The 19,317-nt window shown below is 36.5% G+C and overlaps 1 protein-coding gene and 1 long non-coding RNA gene across 25 annotated transcripts in view; one reads left to right on the top strand and one right to left on the bottom strand.

Moving 5' to 3' along the window:
- LOC111592244 (microtubule-actin cross-linking factor 1) overlaps positions 1–19,317 on the bottom strand; it is a 98,192-nt gene that overhangs the window by 74,321 nt on the left and 4,554 nt on the right. For 12 of the 24 annotated variants that reach the window (XM_030222655.1, XM_030222651.1, XM_030222659.1 and 9 more), the window contains exon 1: positions 1,839–2,127. Coding sequence is in view for 6 of the 24 variants with exons in the window: in XM_030222663.1 (XP_030078523.1) it covers positions 15,012–15,108 (97 nt within the window). In the remaining 18 variants the exon portion in view is untranslated. Of the gene's footprint in view, positions 1–1,796; positions 2,128–15,011; positions 15,543–19,317 lie in introns of those variants that run through there. The other 12 variants (XM_030222663.1, XM_030222674.1, XM_030222676.1 and 9 more) reach the window with 4 other exon arrangements.
- On the top strand, positions 3,669–4,109 carry LOC111592163. The gene is made up of 3 exons (XR_002750925.1): positions 3,669–3,727; positions 3,805–3,921; positions 4,074–4,109. It is a non-coding gene; the product is annotated as an uncharacterized LOC111592163 (long non-coding RNA).

The following is a 19,317-nucleotide window of genomic DNA, read 5'->3' as shown; positions in this document are numbered from 1 at the left end:
GCGTGCTAGAGATACAAATACAATTGCAGACAAGCACTGATACAAAAGCGCAGTAAAAGTGAGCTCTATGCTCTAAATTGTTTGTCTCCTCCTGTCTTCTTATAAGCATACAAATATTTCATTTTTTGCTGCACTTAAAACTGAACAATGGCCATAAAAAATATGTACTTTCATTTGCGACAAGAGTGAAGCTCACTTTTTATTTTTAGGTGCTTATTCAAGTTGAATTACAAATGGAATTTCTTTGATAAATTTTTGTTGTTCATTTTGCATTCTCGATTGCATGAGGTCAGCAGTTGGGGTGACAGCAACGGCTTCTGCTGCTTCTGCCGCCCTTTCTTTCAACTTGCAACTTCCATAATACATTTATAAATAACTACATAAATAATAGTTGAAACACGCAACACGCAGCTGGCCAATGAGACAGGCTGTCGCGCTGATTAGATACCGTCCGGCCATCCACAACAAAACACAGATACATTTACAGATACAGATACTCGGCGCAAAAGATACCCATACAAATATATATTTTTCAGTTTCTCTCGTGCTTGTCTACTTGTTGTTGATATTTTCAATTTGTTTATTGCTTCCATTTGTTATTGTGCATTGTTTTTAGTTTTCGCACGACAAAAATTATCAAATGAATTCGTTTTGCATTGCACTTTTACTCAATTTTGCATTATTTTTAAATTTAACCAAAATATATTGTTTTTGTGTTTTGACAATTGGTTTGGCATAATTGGTTTCTAATTTATTTAATTTGCAACTTTCTTCAGTTCGTTTTCACTTCTAAAATGTTGTATTATTTTATTTGATTTTCTTATTCTTTTGTTTATATTTTTTTGTTTTTGCTGTATTTTTTATTCACATGCAAAAATTCACACAATAACTCATAAAAATGTGTTTCTTGTTTACTAATTTTCACATCACTCATTTCCCTTGCACTTTTTCCAACACTGTGTGGCACAGTTATTTTTGTGTCTCACACATGTTTTCTTCCAGTCGCTTTTCTCCAAGCCAGGCCTAAGCTTAGGCGAGAGCGCGCTCAACTTGCATTCGAAAGAAACAACAAAACGTTGCTCAATTTGTGTGCTGCATTGTTCTAAGTCAGAAAGAGCGGGCGAGCGGTAGTGAGAGTGAGATCGAAAGAGAGAAAGAGCGCGCACTCAAAACTATGTCTGGCATGTGTGCAAGGAGCCTAAAGAATGTGACGGACAAGCAAACGGACAAATATAAAGAACTAACTACTCAGGTAGACTTTAGCAGTTGAGACGCTGGAGACAGTGCGTTTGGCATGACTAATTTGCGGGCAATTCCGCTGGAAATCAAATCTGTGCGTGCACGCAGGCGCATAGCCGAACAAAATGTTGAAAAAGGTACCGAAAATAAGAATAAAGAAAACAAAACTCAAAAAAAAGGAAGGCGAACACACACAACAAAAAGAAACTGGTTATTGAATGAAAAGCCAGCCAACAGAAATGGCAAAAACAACCACACAAAACACACAAAAAATTTGAAGCAAAGCTAAAGAAGTTTCTTGGGCGTCTCTTTCGAAGTTGAGATCTGGCAAATATTTGAAAAATGCACACGCACACACACACACTCACACACACGAGCGCAAATGGACAACTGGAAGAAGCAGCGTGCAAATACAGCTGCCAATTTAAAGTGCGTTTATTTCATTTTTATGAGGCTGATAAGCAACAAGCAACAGGCAACACGCACTCGATCAGTTAATCAATTGATTTAAGTCACTATTATTTATAGTTTTTTGTTTCTTTCTAAGATAAACACACTTTATTTTTATAGTGGCTTGCGGATATTGTGGGAATTATTACGCTTTTTTATGATTTGAATTCTTTTCTGCGCACTTTGCACAATTTTTCACACACACGACAACTTTTTTTCGCGTTGTTGTTGCTGCTGCTTAGGGCCAAGTTAGAAAAACGGCTGTGCGTTGGCAGCGGCAGCAGAAATTTACAAATTGATGTTGTAGTTGTTGCTGTCGCTGTCGCTGCTGCTACTGCTGCTGTCTGTTCGGACACTCAAATAACGAAAATAATTTGATTGCAGAGGACGCCAACCGCTCGGTATCGTTGTTCAAATTGGACTGAGAACACGGGCAGAGCGCAAACAACGATTTCGAATGGGTGCCGAGCTGCGAGCTGCGAGCGTCGACTGCATGCATGTGTATGCCAGTGTTTGGGTATGAGTATGAGTATGAGTGTGTGTGCGTGAACTAAGCAGGTGTAGCGCTCGCAATCACACGCTCTCTCTCTCTCTCTCTCTCTCTGCCTCTCTGTCTTTTGCTCTCCGCTAGTGCTGCTGTGTGACTTTATGTATGCGTGTGTGTGTGGGCTGAGCGCGATCGTGGGAGCACCAGGGCTTAAGCTCTTCGAGTCGCTACACATGTATGAATGACCCAGACGAGAGACTCACTCACTCACTTGCTCACTCAAAAAATGCCACATATTTGGTCAACAAATGCGCTCTTCGCCTTTTGCTGCGGGTTTTTAATTGCGACAACTGCGGGCGGAATTGGCAAAAAGCTGCGGTCAAGCATGTGGGTTGGCAGCGAAAATGTTAGAAATAAGAAATTGACCAAAAAAAAAGAAAGAGAAGAGAAAATAAACCGCTAATGGTCATGGCCGTTAATAAACAAAAAGCCCTAATTTGGTGCGCTGCAGAACGGGCTGAAAAAAGAAGCAACACTAAGCATCGGCTATTCAGCAAGACGCCGCGCGAGAGTGGTTCGTGCCCTCTTTGAATACATTCACTTCCTTATTTCACTCGCCATACGAAAATAGCCAGAAAATGAACTTAGCAAAATATAAACAAGCAGCGGATCTGCGATGCGGGTGCGATAACTGGAACGCCATTAGAATTGAGAGTACTGACCAAAAAGAAACAAATTATAATTCTTTTTAGTGTTTGTGTGTGTGTGTGTAACACATAAAACGGCAAAGCTAATCTATGAGGTGTAAAAATAGTTGAAGAATCCATAAAAATGTTAAAATGCAGCTCAGTCGAAAGAGAGACAGAGAAAGAGAGACGGGAGAGCGCACGGTCGGAGAGCGCGTGAGAGCGACTGCCGAAACAGCTGAGCACTTTGAAAGTTGCAGTGCGTGTGTTAGAGAGAGAGAGGGAGAGGGAGACGGAGCACTTGGCCAATGCAGTTGTCACAGTACATTATGAACGAAGACAAAATACAACAGTTATTGAGTGCAGTCTTATAAAATGGAAAGCTGAACCACATTGATCACATAACAGCTGTGCGCTTCAATTAACGGAAATGCATGGCAATTGATGCCGAAATTGAGCAAAGTTTTGTCACATGAATGAGTCAGTAGCGGCTCAAAAGCCTTGGAAGTCGTGACTAAGCCACACTCCAAACGGGAGTGCAAATGAGTAGGCTTAAAGCTAAAGCTCACTGGGTGTGAGTGAGTGTGTTTGTGTGTGGCTGTGTGTGTTTGTTTTTGTGTTTCTTAGTTTTTTGCCTTTCATTCATTTGCATGCGCTGGTCGCACTCGAGTGATTCTGACATCTAGATATAAGCTCAAGCTCTCCAGCACTGCCTCTGTCTGTGCCTCTCTCTCCCGCTGTCGCTTATTAGAGCAGCCCACTTGTGCAGCGCCTGCTCTTTGTAAGCTCAAGTGGCCGGCCTTAATCAATACAAGTGCGTTATTCAGATTGCGAGCTGCACTTTATATAACTGTGCAAGTGTCGGGTGAGTGTGGCTGTGTGTGTATAGATATTTGTGTGGGTGTTTAAATGCGCGCTTACGCAAATTTCATTTTTAATTAGTCGCAAAATCGGTTGAGCTGATTTCCAATTGGCAGTTGATTTAATTGCCAGCCGGCTGCCTTAAGCCTTTTCAATTGCCTTCAGGCACGCCAACTAGCTAATGTGGCCACCACCAAGGTAAGTTCAAACCCACGCGAGGGTGGTCAACCACACCCCCTACCCCTGACAACAGTTAGTAAACAGTTGGGCAACAGTTAGACATATAGTTCAACTTGCCGTTTATTCATAATGTTTTTTTTTTCTTTGTATTCATGAACTGCGGATTAAAGCCAAGTTTTTTAGCTCGTGGAAGGCCAGCGGCAAGGATGAATACTTGACAAATGATTCGAGCTTTATTTAAATGAATTGTTTTGAGTGTTTTAGCTCAATTGCAGGTTATTCGTGAACGATACTCATATATCTCAATGTACATAGAACATTAAGTATGAAATATTATTATTAGAAATAATTCATTTCCAGCTCGCATTTATTCAGAGCTAAGACTAACAGAATCCTCATATATATATATACTTTCATTCGAGTACCCACATGAATAACATATAATAGTATTCATGACTAATACTTAAAACATTAATCATAAGAACTACTAGTACTTCTTATCTTCTCTATGGTTTTCTAATACATTGCAATAGTAAGTACTTAATATTTGTGAATAACACTCATCAATAGAAACTCTTTTAATTATATTCTTAAACATATTTATGCATATTAGATAAATACTGACTATTACTAATGCGAAGTATTGATAGAAAATACTAAAAATAATATTCTAAGAATGTCAAATCGTGGGAATTATAATGATTCATAATTGAAGCTTAAAAATAACACCTAAATAATCATTATTATAGCAATTCCAGCGTATAGTATATATACATATAAAATATATTGATATATATACATAAAATATATAAATATATATGTATTTATTTATATGAATTGAAATTGTAATTGTATTTATATTAATAAATTGAAATCATGAATATAGGGTACTCAGTGTTAAAAGTTAGTTGTTAAATGTATATATATATATATATATATTGTTGAGTCGTTTGCATATGTGCATATGAATAAAAATCTTGAGTGTTTTGAGAAACATGCGTTGATTGTTTATTAATTGACTTATGATGCTTCTCAAGAGTGCATGAATGCGTAAAACTCATTAGCACTCACAAATTGTATTTGCTATAAAGATGTCGTTACTCATTTCGGAATTTCTAATTTATATTGTATGAATATTATTAGGTTAAGTTAGAATTTAATTTTGCTGTAAATAGTATGAATGTAGGATACTTTAATTTATTAAAATTTTCTTTTTCAAACATCTCAAAAAGAAGAGATACAAGTGACTATCAAACCACGAGTGTACCTATAAATAGTATTCAAAACATTCATAGTTATTCATGATTTACAGTTGTATTGCAAAGATGTTAAGAGTTCCACGTCCACATAATTTCCTCTTAAAATTTTCAAAAATAGCATGAATAGTAGTCATGAATAACACTCTTTAATGCTTTGCAAAAACGCTTGCAACGAAAACCAAGAGAGGAAAAACGTCTGTTGAGCAACTAGCAACTAGCAGCTTGAAGCTAGTCAACCCACCTCTGCCATCTATTACAAGCTGCCCACGCGCTGACGCCCAAGCCACTTGAATTCCGCCTGTCAGAGGCCACATCCGTCTCATGACAAACCGGCAACGGGACAGACCAAACCAGACCAGGCTAGCCCAGCCCAAACCCGAGCCGAAGTCGAGCCAAAGACTCGACCTAAACCCAGACACGACTCAGACGCAAAGTCAGAGTCAGACGACAATTTTCCGTAATGATAATTGAAGTGCTGCAAAATATGCCGGTTGTGAAGGGCGTCAACCGAAAAGTAAATACGATGAGTATCACTCAATCACTCACTTACTCAGTCAGTCAGTCAGTCAGGCGGTCAGTCAGTCAGCCAGTCGGTCAATTAGTGAGTGAGTTATTGAGAAGTGCGCGTCATGCGCTTACAACTGGAGATGAAGACATTACTGGACATTGTTTTTAGGCTCTCAATTATTTCGAAACGGAGAAATATGTCAAGTCGGATTGATGTTGGGAATGAATAACAATAATGTATATATATGTATATATAATTCACATACTGTTTGCAATAGCTGAAACAATGGCATTTCCATGTTGTTTTGTTTTCACTTTGGCATTGAGTAGGGCACCAGCAAGTGACCCAGTGACTGAGTCCGACCCCGACCGCGACCCCGAATACGAGTCGCAGTAGGCTCCCCCTTTCGAAGTGCTACTCGCTTACCCACCTACAGACAGGTTTTGTGTAGTAGGCGTACTGACTTTTAATGTTAGGCACTGGAGGGTGTATTAGATTCCCTAAGTATTACGTGCTCGGGTGCCAAGATCTACGTGACTTTATGGTGGATAGCGTGTGTACATGGCTTGCAAAAGACTTTGATTGATGAAGGTTGAAGTCTGGGTCTAGACATGTCTTAGTCTTTTCCTGCAATCGTTTTAAATATCAGTTTCTTCGTTTCATATAGGGTATGAAGAGAAGTTTTGAGTTTCATAGAGTAGCTACACTTCTAGATCTCTACAATTATACAATTAGGTATATTTAAATATTTTCTACTTGTTCTCTACATTCCTGATATATTTTCCACGTCCGATCTTGTTCTTTGAACTTCCCAACTTCATCAACTCTATATGTAATATGCTATTACTTAAGATCTTGTAGTATATGACAATTATAATTCATACTTATTAATGCCCATAAATCTTTTTACTGAGATTTTCTTTTTGCGTTCTGTAGAAGAAGAACTAAATCGTCTTCCCATTTTTTAAGTTTTCATTTTAAATAACTTCGTTCAGTGAATTTACTGTGAATTAAACTGTTAACTTCTTTCCTTGATACATCGAATGAAAATTGTAAGTACTTAGCAAAATGAAGCCAGCACATCGATATAATTCTTACAACCTAACTTTATTAGCATACATTCCATTCCTTAGTCTTCACATGCCCGATAGATGCTATTATCTATTACCTTTTATCTCTAATACTTTCATTTTCACATTCTTGTATGCTCAATAGATTCTAATATCGATAAGTCTGATAAGATAATCCTTTATTCTTGACATTCTTATTTTATCGATAATTTCTATTCAATTCTGTCATTTCAGCTATACTCATAGACCTCTTCTTACTTTCAGATTCAGTTGGCATACCCCTTTAGATGCTAGGGTATGCTCAAGCCAGGTATTCGGGTTTCTGCTTACAATCTTTAACTTGTTTACGTTTCATTTGCGTGTAATGTCATTTAAATGATTTGCGCGATTGTTGTTGGCTTTGTCAAAAGGCCAACTGGTTTCGCAAGCTCGTTTTAGCCACAATGACGTCATGGACAACTGCCTCCCACACAGACAACAGCTGTGATATGTATAACAGGCCATAAATAAACCCAAACACAAAAATGATAATCGCTTTCGTTGTTGTTGCAATTTTTTTGTTTTTAACTAAAGGAATTGGTCGCTGATCTCATTGCATTTTTCTCTGAAAGTTTCTCGATTGAAGTTGTGGGCGTAACAGCAAGAAAAAAAAACAAAACAAAAAATGTATGAAAAAAATATATATAAATAAAAAGAAGAAGAAAACACTTGTGTTATTGTATTGAGACACTTGACGCATTGCACAACATCTGCTTTAAGGCAGACACTAAAGTAGAGTAGGGGCTGCTAGGGAGGAGTTAAGTCTCTTGACCTCGCATATTGGTTAAAGTGTTTGATTGTTGTCGGCGTCAATGGCAATTAGTAGCGTAATTAAATATTTGTGTACAATGCAATGCAAATACATTTATGTATTGTCTTATGGTTTATATCAGTTTCCATTCAATTTAGTATTTTTTTAGATACTCTGTAAAAACAGCAGCTAAAAACAAATTACAAGTTTAACTCTAAACAGACCTCAATAAATTCAGACTTCCCCAGAGCTCGAGCCCTTAATTATTGCTATGCAAGTTGTGTAAAGTCAATATATATTCCAGACTTAAATTCCAAAATAAGTACAACATTTACGTAAGCTCTTGATCAACTTAAACTTTCTTAACTTTGTGCAAGTTTCTTTAAAAGTAGAATACAAGAAGATCTATCTGAAGAGATGCAAGGAATGAACGACAAAGGCTCAATGAAGATTCTTAGAGTTAAAAGTAAACTTAAAAATTTGTTCTAATATCTTTATTGAATATTAGTTTTCATATTTGATATAATTGAATAATGAACTTTAAGGCTCTAATATTAATAAACGTTATTAAAAAAATGATAATTTCAAACATATTTGTCGCAAACATATTTTTTACTATTAAAACTAGCTGAGATTTTTTAGGGTGAGCAGAGTTTTCGATATATATATATATATATTACGTAAAGATTCTACAAGCTGTTAAAAGCTTAGTCAGATGCACAAAAACCCCATTAATATAAAAGGTAAAGTGGCATCTTTCAAATACTTTGGCTCAGCTCAGCTACAGGGCGTTTGCTACGTCAAGCACTCTTATTTGCCAGATCAGTTTAGATCGAATTGCGCAGAGGGCGGCAAACGGGCTTTTGATCAACGTTTATTTTTGGCATATCCACAGAGACACATAGCCAAAATAAATTGTCTGTTCCGTTAAGAGTTTGCGATGTCAGTTTGTTTGTTTGTTTTCTGTTTTTTTTTTTTTAGAGTTGACAAATTGACACATAAAGTTGCTTATCTTAATGAGTCACAGCAACAAAATGCGAAACACGAAGAGCCACAGTCAGCGAGGGAACTATGCCATATGGTTTACACAGCCTTCGTTGGAAGCAGATAAAAAAGTATCGGAGTGATATGAAAGATGTGTACAAATAGTAAACATCGAGGGAGCTGGAAAAATTGACAGACTGAGAAGCGAAAAAACTGGAAAGTTAATTTGGTTAGAAATGCGACCCATAAGACAGCTGACCTTCAGTCTTCAAGATGCTATACTTCGAGCCCGAACATAACTCACTCGACCAGCTAATTATGAAGGCAATGCACATAAAATAGTCACCAGATTGTCAACGAAGATCATTATTTCTAATCGATTTATAGATTTATTTTTGGTCAGTTCGGATCTGTTTAACTTTTTTTGTATTTTTGTTATTTGCGTCTGACTAACTCGTTAAATTCAAATTAAATTCACAGGCACTTAAAATTGTCATAATTTCCAAACGGTTAATTAACGTTTGGCTTAAGAGCGAGCGGGACGGAAGTAAAATGCAAATTGAATTGAAAACTAATTAGAGATATCAACACACACATATAAACACATATATTTATATATATCTATATATATATATATAGATATAATACCCCATACACACGCCAGATTTGACAACACGCCCCGCGATATGGTCGAACGACACGCATACATAATGACAATTAAAAAACCAAAACGAAATCAAGGAAAATAGCAACAAGCAGCAAAAATAAAGAGAGAGAGAAAAAGAGAGAGAAAATACAGCTGGAGAGTACAACGTGCCTACCAAACAGAAGCAGATTCCAAGTGCAACAACTGTTCCCGGGTTGTGGGCTGCTGGGGGCGGGAGTGGGTGCTCACACAGTTATCAGTTTTCAATTAACAGCATCGTGTTATGTACGCCCGCAGTAGTAGGCGTATCTATAAGATACAAAACAAAGCACAATGCCGAAATAAAAACACTAAAGAACACCAAATAAAAACGATAAAAAAAACAACAAGAGCAAAAAAGAAGAAAATACCCTAAAAGACACACAAATTACAAAAAGACGACGAGCAGCAATCTGAAGTATTATATCCCTGACTGCGCAATACTCGCTCGGTTGCCAAATATTGAAACAGACATTAGAAATCTAAGTGTTAACCAATAGTTGTTGATCTAAAGCGCAGTTCTGCATCTATTTATTGATGTGTTTTTGCCTCTCAAGTAGTTGAAATCTATTGTATATATCTCATGAGTTCTAAACATTTTATTGGATGCTCCCATTTCAGCCCATGGAACTTTGTAGCCTTGATAAAAGCTAAACAATTAACCTTTACATAGTAAGGGATACCTATATATCACATTGCCCATCATATATTATGAGAAATTTCATTCAATTTCCCGTAACTTTATGTATAACTTAATGTTTTTAGTCTCTTTTTTTATAACTCCATCAAATTGGAATGTGAAGCTTATATGAAAAGTATAAGAAAGAAAAATCTGCTCAGTTTGCTTTTCGGCATGAAATTTGGTAATAAAAATACCTTAAAATTACCTTAAAATACCCTTAAAAAACCTTTTTATTGTAAGTATAATAACGTTAACATTGGGAATGAATTTGAAATAAATTTTAAATTGCAACATTTTATGAATAAATAATATTTAACTCCAATTTTTAATTAAATTATTTAATTAAATTTTTAATTACTCAATAAATCTTTCGGAGACATTTTAATATACAAATTTCGAAAAATCGGTTCTGATATACATATATATAAATCTATTATATAACTCCCATTAACTTTCACTTATTGTGCAGTAGAAAAGCTAGAGCTAAAGCAACGCCTTTCATTACCTTATATAACCATAGTCTAATCTACATTTCAGACTTTCTGTATAAGATTTACGTCTTCTCCTATTTAAATCTATATTCTCCCGCTCTGCAAATAAAATAATCAAATAAAAAGCAGAACATTTCACACGCTAACTATTTTTCAATCAACCGACAACTCTGGCAGCGGTTCAACTGTACTTCCGGTACGGGGCCTGTTGCCAGGCCAATTAAACATTAAAACAGTGCACACGTTTCACTTGTGAGCCGCATAGCAAGTAGCTCGAATAGATCTACGAGATTCCATTGAACACGGCTAGAGGCAAGTCATGAAATTTATTAATGAAATATGCTAAATAACTATAAAGTCAGCTGCAATTCAGGGGTTTGGCCTGTCGCTCAATGGGAAGCTATCGATAACGCGCTACCGCCCGATAACAAGCTAAAAATAAAAGCTTATGCTGGGTTGTTTTTAAGGCTGTGACAGCATAGGAGCATTTTTTATGGGCATTGCGGCTAAAATAGGTAATTTGAGCGATCAATGCGTAACGACCATTTTTTTGGAAATATAAAAGAAATCTCTTAGCTTAGTTTCAATATCGAATACCCTTATTGTAAAGAACATATTTAAATAGCTCAAGATAACAATATATCGATCTAAATATAATATAATATCTAAATATAATATAAGCTTATATTTCTACTCATTTATCTAATTATCAATTTATTTATATATTTGTAATATTGTCAGCGATAAGTAATGATTAATCGATAATTATGTAAATGCATCGAAACTCTTCTATCAGACAAACATTGATTTACCGATAACCGATAGCAATTCAAATTATGGAATCTGCATTAATATACATTCGGTACATACAATTATCGAGTTTACTATTAACTTATCGATAACTTTTTGCGTTATTTAAGTAGCATATTTTTCTTCTATGCGCTTTCGCTAAGACTTTTGATTGCACTCACATAAGTTAGAGTGGGATTAGAACCATAAGCCAAGTATGTAAATTTACTAGAAATCGTGTAATAAAAGCAGGAAAGCCAAAACCTGTATGAGCTGACCATGCCACCGATATAATCAATATACCCCTGTTAGAGCATGCAAAGCGAATTATCTAACCGGCGAATGGTGTCAGAAATTGCAGCCCACGCGCACCACAGATTTTGAGCCGCAGAATTGGCGCAACCAAAAACGGAAACGTCGCGCAGGCGTACTAAATAGATATATAGATAAAGAAAGAGACAGTTGAAGTCTATAAGAGAGAGAGAGGGAGAGAGAGAGAGATGAGAAGAGAAGAGACTACCTAAACTGTATTTAAAATAGGCATAAATTAAAGCGCTTTTAACAAATGATGTTTGATCAAATTATTAACAAAGCACAAAAATTATGTTGAATGATTGAATGAATGAATTGATGCGCCAGGTGAGAGGGACGAGGTGCCCCTGTTGGCTGAATCGGCGTGGGTGTAGAGTTTATAAGCTAAATGCGAATTGATGAATCAAAAAAACTGTTTTGTTTGCAGCCAAGTTTTTCCGTTACACGAATACAAAGCGGGTGGGTGTGTGTGTATCTGTGTGTGGGTTAACTGGCTCAGGGCTAATTAAAACTCTAAAAGCAACTGCAACAACAAAATACAAATGCAAATGCAAAACTTTGCCACATTAAAAGTTGTCTAACAAACGTTGAAAATTGTTGCAAATCGATTCAATTTTTGAAGCCTACGCAACTTCCCCGCCATTCGTGGGTGTCTGTCTATCTGTCTACTAGCCTGTATGTGTGTGTGCGTGCGTGTGTGCCACGCCCTCAGTGCCAGCTGCCAGCCGCCAGCTGTCAATCTCAATCAGCGTAGCTATTTTTCTAGCCTGAAGCGGATTTTCGTTTTCATTGCAATCTTGTCTTAAGTCTGGTTTTTTCTTCCCCATTAAATGTTACATATTTGTGGGCGTGGTTCTTTTGTAGGCGGAACGGAAAGTGGAAAAAGTGTTGAATTATTGAAAAGCCAAGGTCACATTAACTGGGGATTAGCTATTACCTATTTGAACTTGAACTATTGCAAAGAGTTGATCGAATTTAGCTGATGAGTCAAGATCAAGATCTAAAAGAGAGATCAGCCCACATCCGATTAATTTGTTTGTTTTTTATTTATGTTCATTCGAACAGCTCATAAAAGTAGCCAAAAAAGATATTGGCCATGCTTCGAAAGCTTAAAAATGTTATGGTTCGAAAATGTGTTAAAAGGGAAACTTATGACAATCTATATACGAAATATGTAGTTCGCAGAGGCCTAAGCCAAAATTAATTTTTTATGTTAAATAGTTTTTTTTAACAACTGTCAGGCAGACCCAAAAGAAAGTATCTCCAACCCAACAAGGGTATCTAGACCGAATCTAGATTTGTACATCGATAAAAATCGATTTTGGCTGACATAACAGAAAATTGAAATATTGTTGCGATATTCTATTTAGATAACCGAGATATTCTCAATATTTATATTATATCATTTCAATATGCTCTAATTGAAATTGAATTATAAAACCAAAGTAATATGGTTTCAAAATTCACTCTGTTTATGATCGATAAGAGTCATTAAATATCGAGTCAGAGTTTACTTAACATTATTACAAATTTTCTCTAAAATTTACCCTTTTTAACAGTTACCCACTCTTCTATATCTTTAATATAAATTGGATCAAATTGTTGACCTTTTAAGCATTGCTCAATATACTGTAGCATCTAATAATATTTGTAATCTTTTATTGTAGAATTTCTCAATTCTTCCATTCACATTTGAAAACACAATTTTAATTTAAACCCACATCAAAATCAAATAGAAATTTGTATTGTAGAAATTCCTGAACTAAATCAACTAAATCCAAGCAAACACATTTCACATTCCACTCCATTGCAGCTCCGTCAAGAGCTGGGGAACGGGTCACAAATAGCTAAGAACCTGATGTAAATAAATACATATGTAAGTATTGTAGAGCATTCAGTGAACTCAATACGCAAAAAAGCTGGCAGCAAAAATTTGTTTGTTAACCGAACAATGCCCTCAGCGGAGGCAACCAATGACGGCGACATAAATTTCAATTTTTATGTTGCAATTGCAAAAAAGAATAAAAGCGAGAAAATCTTTTAAGTCAGACGACACAGAGATACTCTTACTATACCAAGATATAGTTTATATGTTATAAAAACAAGAGTTTGGGGAATATGAGAAACAGATTGCCTTTTACGGCTTTGACAAATACCTAGATAGATGAGTGGAGGAACAAAAAGGCAAAATCAAATAAACTATTGATGCTTATTAAAGCATATGTATTATATATATATACTAAACTATACTATATACATTTACTATACATATTCATTTACTCTTTATGATTTAAAGAGAAGAACAAAGTGAGAATACCCTTCCTTCAAGTGTATGAAAAACGCAGCGAAAAAAAAATAAAAACATGGCCAGATACAAAACGCTAGTAAAAGGCGTGCAATAGAGGCGGGGCGAAACGGGACGGGCTATGGTGGGACTGGGTGCAACCGCCAACTCTGTAGGCTGCGTAGCGACTCCGTCGGCGGCACAGAAATAGAATAAAAGCGACAGCAGCGGAGGCTGCACCGTTAGGCGTGGAATTAGCGCATAATATGCGACTTCCAACAGCGGATCGGGAGCGTCAATAGCTACTAGAGAGGGAGAGATATAGAGTACGAGAAGAGCGAGAGGGGGAGCGAGACTGTTGGCCATGTATTGGAAAAATGTCAATGCGGCAGTAGTTTACGTGGCCTAATGCATTGAGTTGTGGCATAGTTTGACAGGCACTGTCTGAAAATAAGTGCAATGAACCAAGCGTCGAGCAAATGTGTGGGAAATTCAGGCGAAACACTGCAGTCTCTGAGCCCTGTTCAAGTGGGTAGCGCAAATATTTGGCCAACAAAGAATTGGCACACAATTGTTTGCCGTCTAAATGGGGATGGGATTATTATGAAATGAATGTGTAAGCATAGAGCATGATGATAGTAAATGAAACCTTTTTAAATAAAATGGCATTTGAGCCCTTTTTATGCTAAAGCGATTTAATTTGCATTAATATAGAGTAAACAGCTTTAAAGTGAAAGTTTTTCTCTTTGGAATATATCGATAACAATAAGTTAAGAATCCCCTTAAAAAAATTGATATCGATAAATAGAATTTCTAAATATGTATATTTGTATATATAATGCGCTCTTATTATCGATTATAATCATTGAATATTATTAAAATTATTGATACATTGTACATATAATCAACAGTTATCGATAACTTTAAGTTGATATTTTCTGAATGTCTCTATCAATATTAAAAACTCAATATATTATCAATTGGTATCGATATTAAAAAGTGACTATCAAAATCGACAATTAAAAAACATATCGATTTATTGAAACTATCGATCAATTTTTATCACAAAGCAATGTCAAAACTATAGATTATGGATATCAATTACAGTAATCTGCTCCTCTCAGTTTCAGACCAGTTAAGAGTTTACCTATTATCATGTCATATCATATCATCGTGGAACACCACATATAAAATTGTGAAATATAAATTAGAAACAACTAGCAGCTGTTTTATATTCTTATATGCACGACTTACCTGCTATGCGCAGGACGGCACGGTCCGCCGGATCAAGCTGAAGTATGCTGAGCGGCTTGTCCTTAGCCCATTCGCTAAGGGATTCGCGGTCCATCATAATATTCGCTGCGCTGCCCGTGGATGCATAGATGCGTCGGCGTTTGCACAACTGCTGCTCGGATTGATGATGCCGGGGCTGCAGCAGGGGGCACGAGCCCGATGTGGCAGCGCCAGGTGTTGATGTTTGCTGAATGCCACCGTTGCCGTTGCCGTTGCAATTGATCGCCAACTCCTCCCCCCGACCGGCGATCGCCACCAGCTGCGGCGAATGCGGCGATTGCGGCGTGGAGCGAGAGCGAACGTAACTCCGCGGGGACGCCGTGTTTGCCGCGTCTTCTCCTCCTTGTATAGAAGACGAGATGTACGAGCGAGATAGTGCTTTGCTGCCGTCTCGCTTGCTCCAGAGCTGAGCTTTGTATTTCTTTGACTTAAGCACTAATTGAAATTGTACTAAATTTGGCTAATGTTGCTTTTGTTCATTTTAATACTTGGCTGTAAATGAAATAGAATAATATATAAAAATTATAAATTTATTAATTTTACAATGAAACTATGAGTGAAAAAAATAAAAGTTTTTCCGTTTTTGTTTTAAGCTTTTATTTACTTTTAGTATTAATTAAAATAAATAATACATTTTGATAATTGTCATTTTGCTTGTTCGCTCATACTATACTTTATGTTTCTTTTTATTATATTATACATTACACTGTTTATATTTTAAATTATTATTTGAAGTTTTTAATCTTTTTATCGGTATTTTTTAAATTTAAATTTTTTTTATATATTTTTTAATATTTAATTATACAGTTTGAGAGTCGTGTGTGCAAAACTATTCACAGCATACTTTTAGGCGGCGCAGAAAATGGCAGCTGCTGACTATCTGGCTTTGCTATATTTGTAAAATGCGCAGCCACAAAAGCAACAACAACAAGAAACACTTGTTATCAGCTGCTCGCGAGGCAATGTTTTGCCAGTGGGTCAATGCCAGCTAATAAATAGCACACATAAAAACACACATAGCACAAACGGAAAGCGCTGTTGGCGATAAATTATCAGCTCAGTTTGACAGTCATTGTGTCTTGGATAAATAACAAAATACAAAAACAGCGTTTTCGATGTCGAAAAACTGCCGCGCAATTTACAATCAATGAATTTCGAACAGCAAACGGAAACTACGTTTACTGATAAACAACGGTGCACGTGTGTGCAAGTACATAGGTTTTGATGTGTGCGAGTGTGTGTATGTGTTTGTGTGCAGCAAAATGTCAACATAATCAAAATGCAAAGAGAGCAAGCCAGAGGAGAGAGGGAGAGAGCGAAAGTCCGAGTGGTAATACAAATGCGAGACCGGTTTTTGTTTCTTATGAAGAGAAAGAGAAATAGAGGAAGAGAGAGAACGGCAGAGAGCATTTGCGCAAGCGCGTTGCAATACCGGAAATAGTTGCCGCTGCTACTGCTGCTGCAGACGTTGCGAAGCAGCGTACAATGTACAAGAATAAAAAATTGTCGGACCAAATAAGAAAACAGTAGAACCAGAAAAACTTTGATTGGACACCTAACGGCAGGCTTCCAGTTGAGCTAGCCGAGCTACCTTCCTCGGTCTATCGCTTTACAAGACATCGGCTCAATGGCCAATTATTGCTGCTAAATTGTATTATTATTGAATATGTTTTGGCACTGAAATAACTGTATAAGTATAAGGGGATATATATATGTGTGTGTATTTATGGGAATTGTTTTGACGCGTTTTTGTTTTTTGCCGCATGCTTTTTATGACTTTTATCAAAGCCTTTTGTGGACTCATTTGGGCAGTCACATTGAATAACTAACTGTACAATAAAAAGAGGGAGAGAGAAGGGGGGGAAGGGAGTTGGCCAGGCAAACGTGATTGGCAAACTTAACATTTTGAACGCCTGTCAGCTACGCTCCGAGTACTCATCAAACCAATGCACAGGTTGACACTTACTTTGAAGTGCGTGTCAAATTGTAAACAGGCACCGTAAGCTTCGGCCTCCAATCAACAAACTTATCATAAAAGCCCAAAATGAAACAACAACAAATAAAAATAATTGTGTGCGTGCGCTTATCAACAGATAAGCAGTTCTACTGATAACACTATATAATTCAGACGAAAAAACGACAAATAAAATAACTGAAAATTGTTGCGGCCTTTACTTTTGTACCTGTCGGGAATGTGACTAAAAATAGACAAAAAATGGTCTAAAATAGTTCAGCAATTATAGACTAAAACATATCCAGTACAATGGTAAACGATGACAGTGGATAGAAGTAGAGGTTGAATTTGACCAGGAAAGAAATATCACAAAGTTTCAGAAATTTCTTTCTCAGCGTACTTCATTCATCTAAAATTCCAGGGTATAAAAGAAGAACTGAGACTTTTTAAAAGTCTACACAAATTGAATATATTTATGTAATTTTATTTAGAATACTATATACATATAGCATAAATCATAGTTATAGTAGTATATAAATTTGATTGTTCAAATCCATTTGATATGCACATTATACAATTAAATAATATACCTATCGCTCTGCCTGCAATATATATTTAGGCTTACCCAATTCAACATTGATAATAGGGTATCTGATACGTAAAAGCGCTGATCTAATCGCTCTTGCAATCAAACGGAGATTGCTCACACGTTGATTTATCGTATGGCTAAGCTAACTAATGTGCGTCTGCTAAGACAGAAGCTCTAAAACTACATTTTATACAGATTTAATTAAGAACATCCGAATAGTTCGCACATTTAACTTGTAAATTAGCAGACATCCAATTTATATTCGAAAATAGAAAATGAAAACGAGCCGCTTTGCCCTCCAGCTGCGTGCTGTCTGGCGTCAGAGATCCCAACAGCTGTTGAGTTAGCAAATACTTTTTTGTAGAGCTAAGATTTTTAAGGCGTCGCAAATAAATACCTATAATTAGATTTAAGGACCCAGACGTGGCTGTTCTAGATTATAGACAGGAAACTGGATATCTACAGAGGCAACAAAATGTGAGCTAAATTTAAATTTATGTGGATTGAATTGCAAATTTCAAGACATCAGTAGCTAGAGTTGAAAGAACGATAGACTGGAGAGCCAAAGAAGGTCAATATACTGTCTATGTATGTTATATAAATGAGACTGGTTCAATTTCCAAAGACTCATCTCAGTTATAATAAAAAAGAATACCAAATTCTTCACTTTTTTTTTTAAATTTTTGGAAAATAGAGAAAATTTAAACATGACTTTCTTTCTTTTCTTTTGCATAGAAGAGGAAAAATTGATCTTAACTTAATTTCAGTTAACTTAACATTTCACTTTTTGCCTAAAGCTTCTACTCCAATAGTTAAGATTAAATGGAATCCAGCTTGTTCTTTTTTTCGTACACACATTCCGAAGTCTTGGTTATCAAGCTAACCACCACCGGAACTGGCGGTTCAGAACTTCTATAACGAGGCGGTAAGCAATGCCACATTTATATAACTCGACAAGTCGTTGCTCGTTTTCTGTGTGTGAAGAGCCCATATAAAAGCAGTTGAGTCAAACACCGCAAGATTTTTTGATGACCAGAGAGGAGTCTATTTCATAAGTTGACTCCTCGCTCAAAGAACGATGAAGGCACTGGCGAGACCTGCTTGCACGTGCAGCGAGTAGCTAAAAGAGTTTAGACCAACAACGGGGTTCCCAGTGCCAAAAAGAGACACCAAGAGAGGAATCGCGGAGGCGACCAGAGGCTAGATCGCAGCCCCATAGTCAATTAAGCGACAGTTGAACGGACAATAACAGCAACTGGGAAATAAAAACCGTCACAAAACAATAAATGCTGATAAAAACGCACACAATGGGCAACCAGTTTGACAACGTCATCGCTTAGAAAAAGTAAAAAGCACAGAGCAGCGTCTGAAACAAGCGAACGACTAGAAGATATCCTATTATCAGCTTTACTCTATTATGTGTGGACTTTAAGATAGCCGTCAATTGTTAATCTGATAGTCAGGCATTGTTAAAGAAAGCTGGAATTGAAGGCTAAGCTAAGATCATCGCTATTTGGCTACATCCACAATCACATCGAATATCAACCAAGACTAAATCGATATAGTAACAACTAATATATACCGATATTATATTATTATTTATAGATGAAACAAAACCTTCAAGTTTATTGATCTTACATCTAAATATTTCTTAGAATTTGTCTAGCATGAGATAGGCTTCTTCTGTCTAAAGCACACTCTGTCTTAGTCTTTCCCAATATTTA

The sequence above is a fragment of the Drosophila hydei genome, unplaced genomic scaffold (genome assembly GCF_003285905.1).
Source record: "Drosophila hydei strain 15085-1641.00,03,60 unplaced genomic scaffold, DhydRS2 tig00000060-arrow-pilon, whole genome shotgun sequence".
In the NCBI taxonomy this organism is placed as follows: Eukaryota; Metazoa; Arthropoda; class Insecta; order Diptera; family Drosophilidae; genus Drosophila; species Drosophila hydei.
This window is presented reverse-complemented; position numbering and strand designations above follow the sequence as displayed.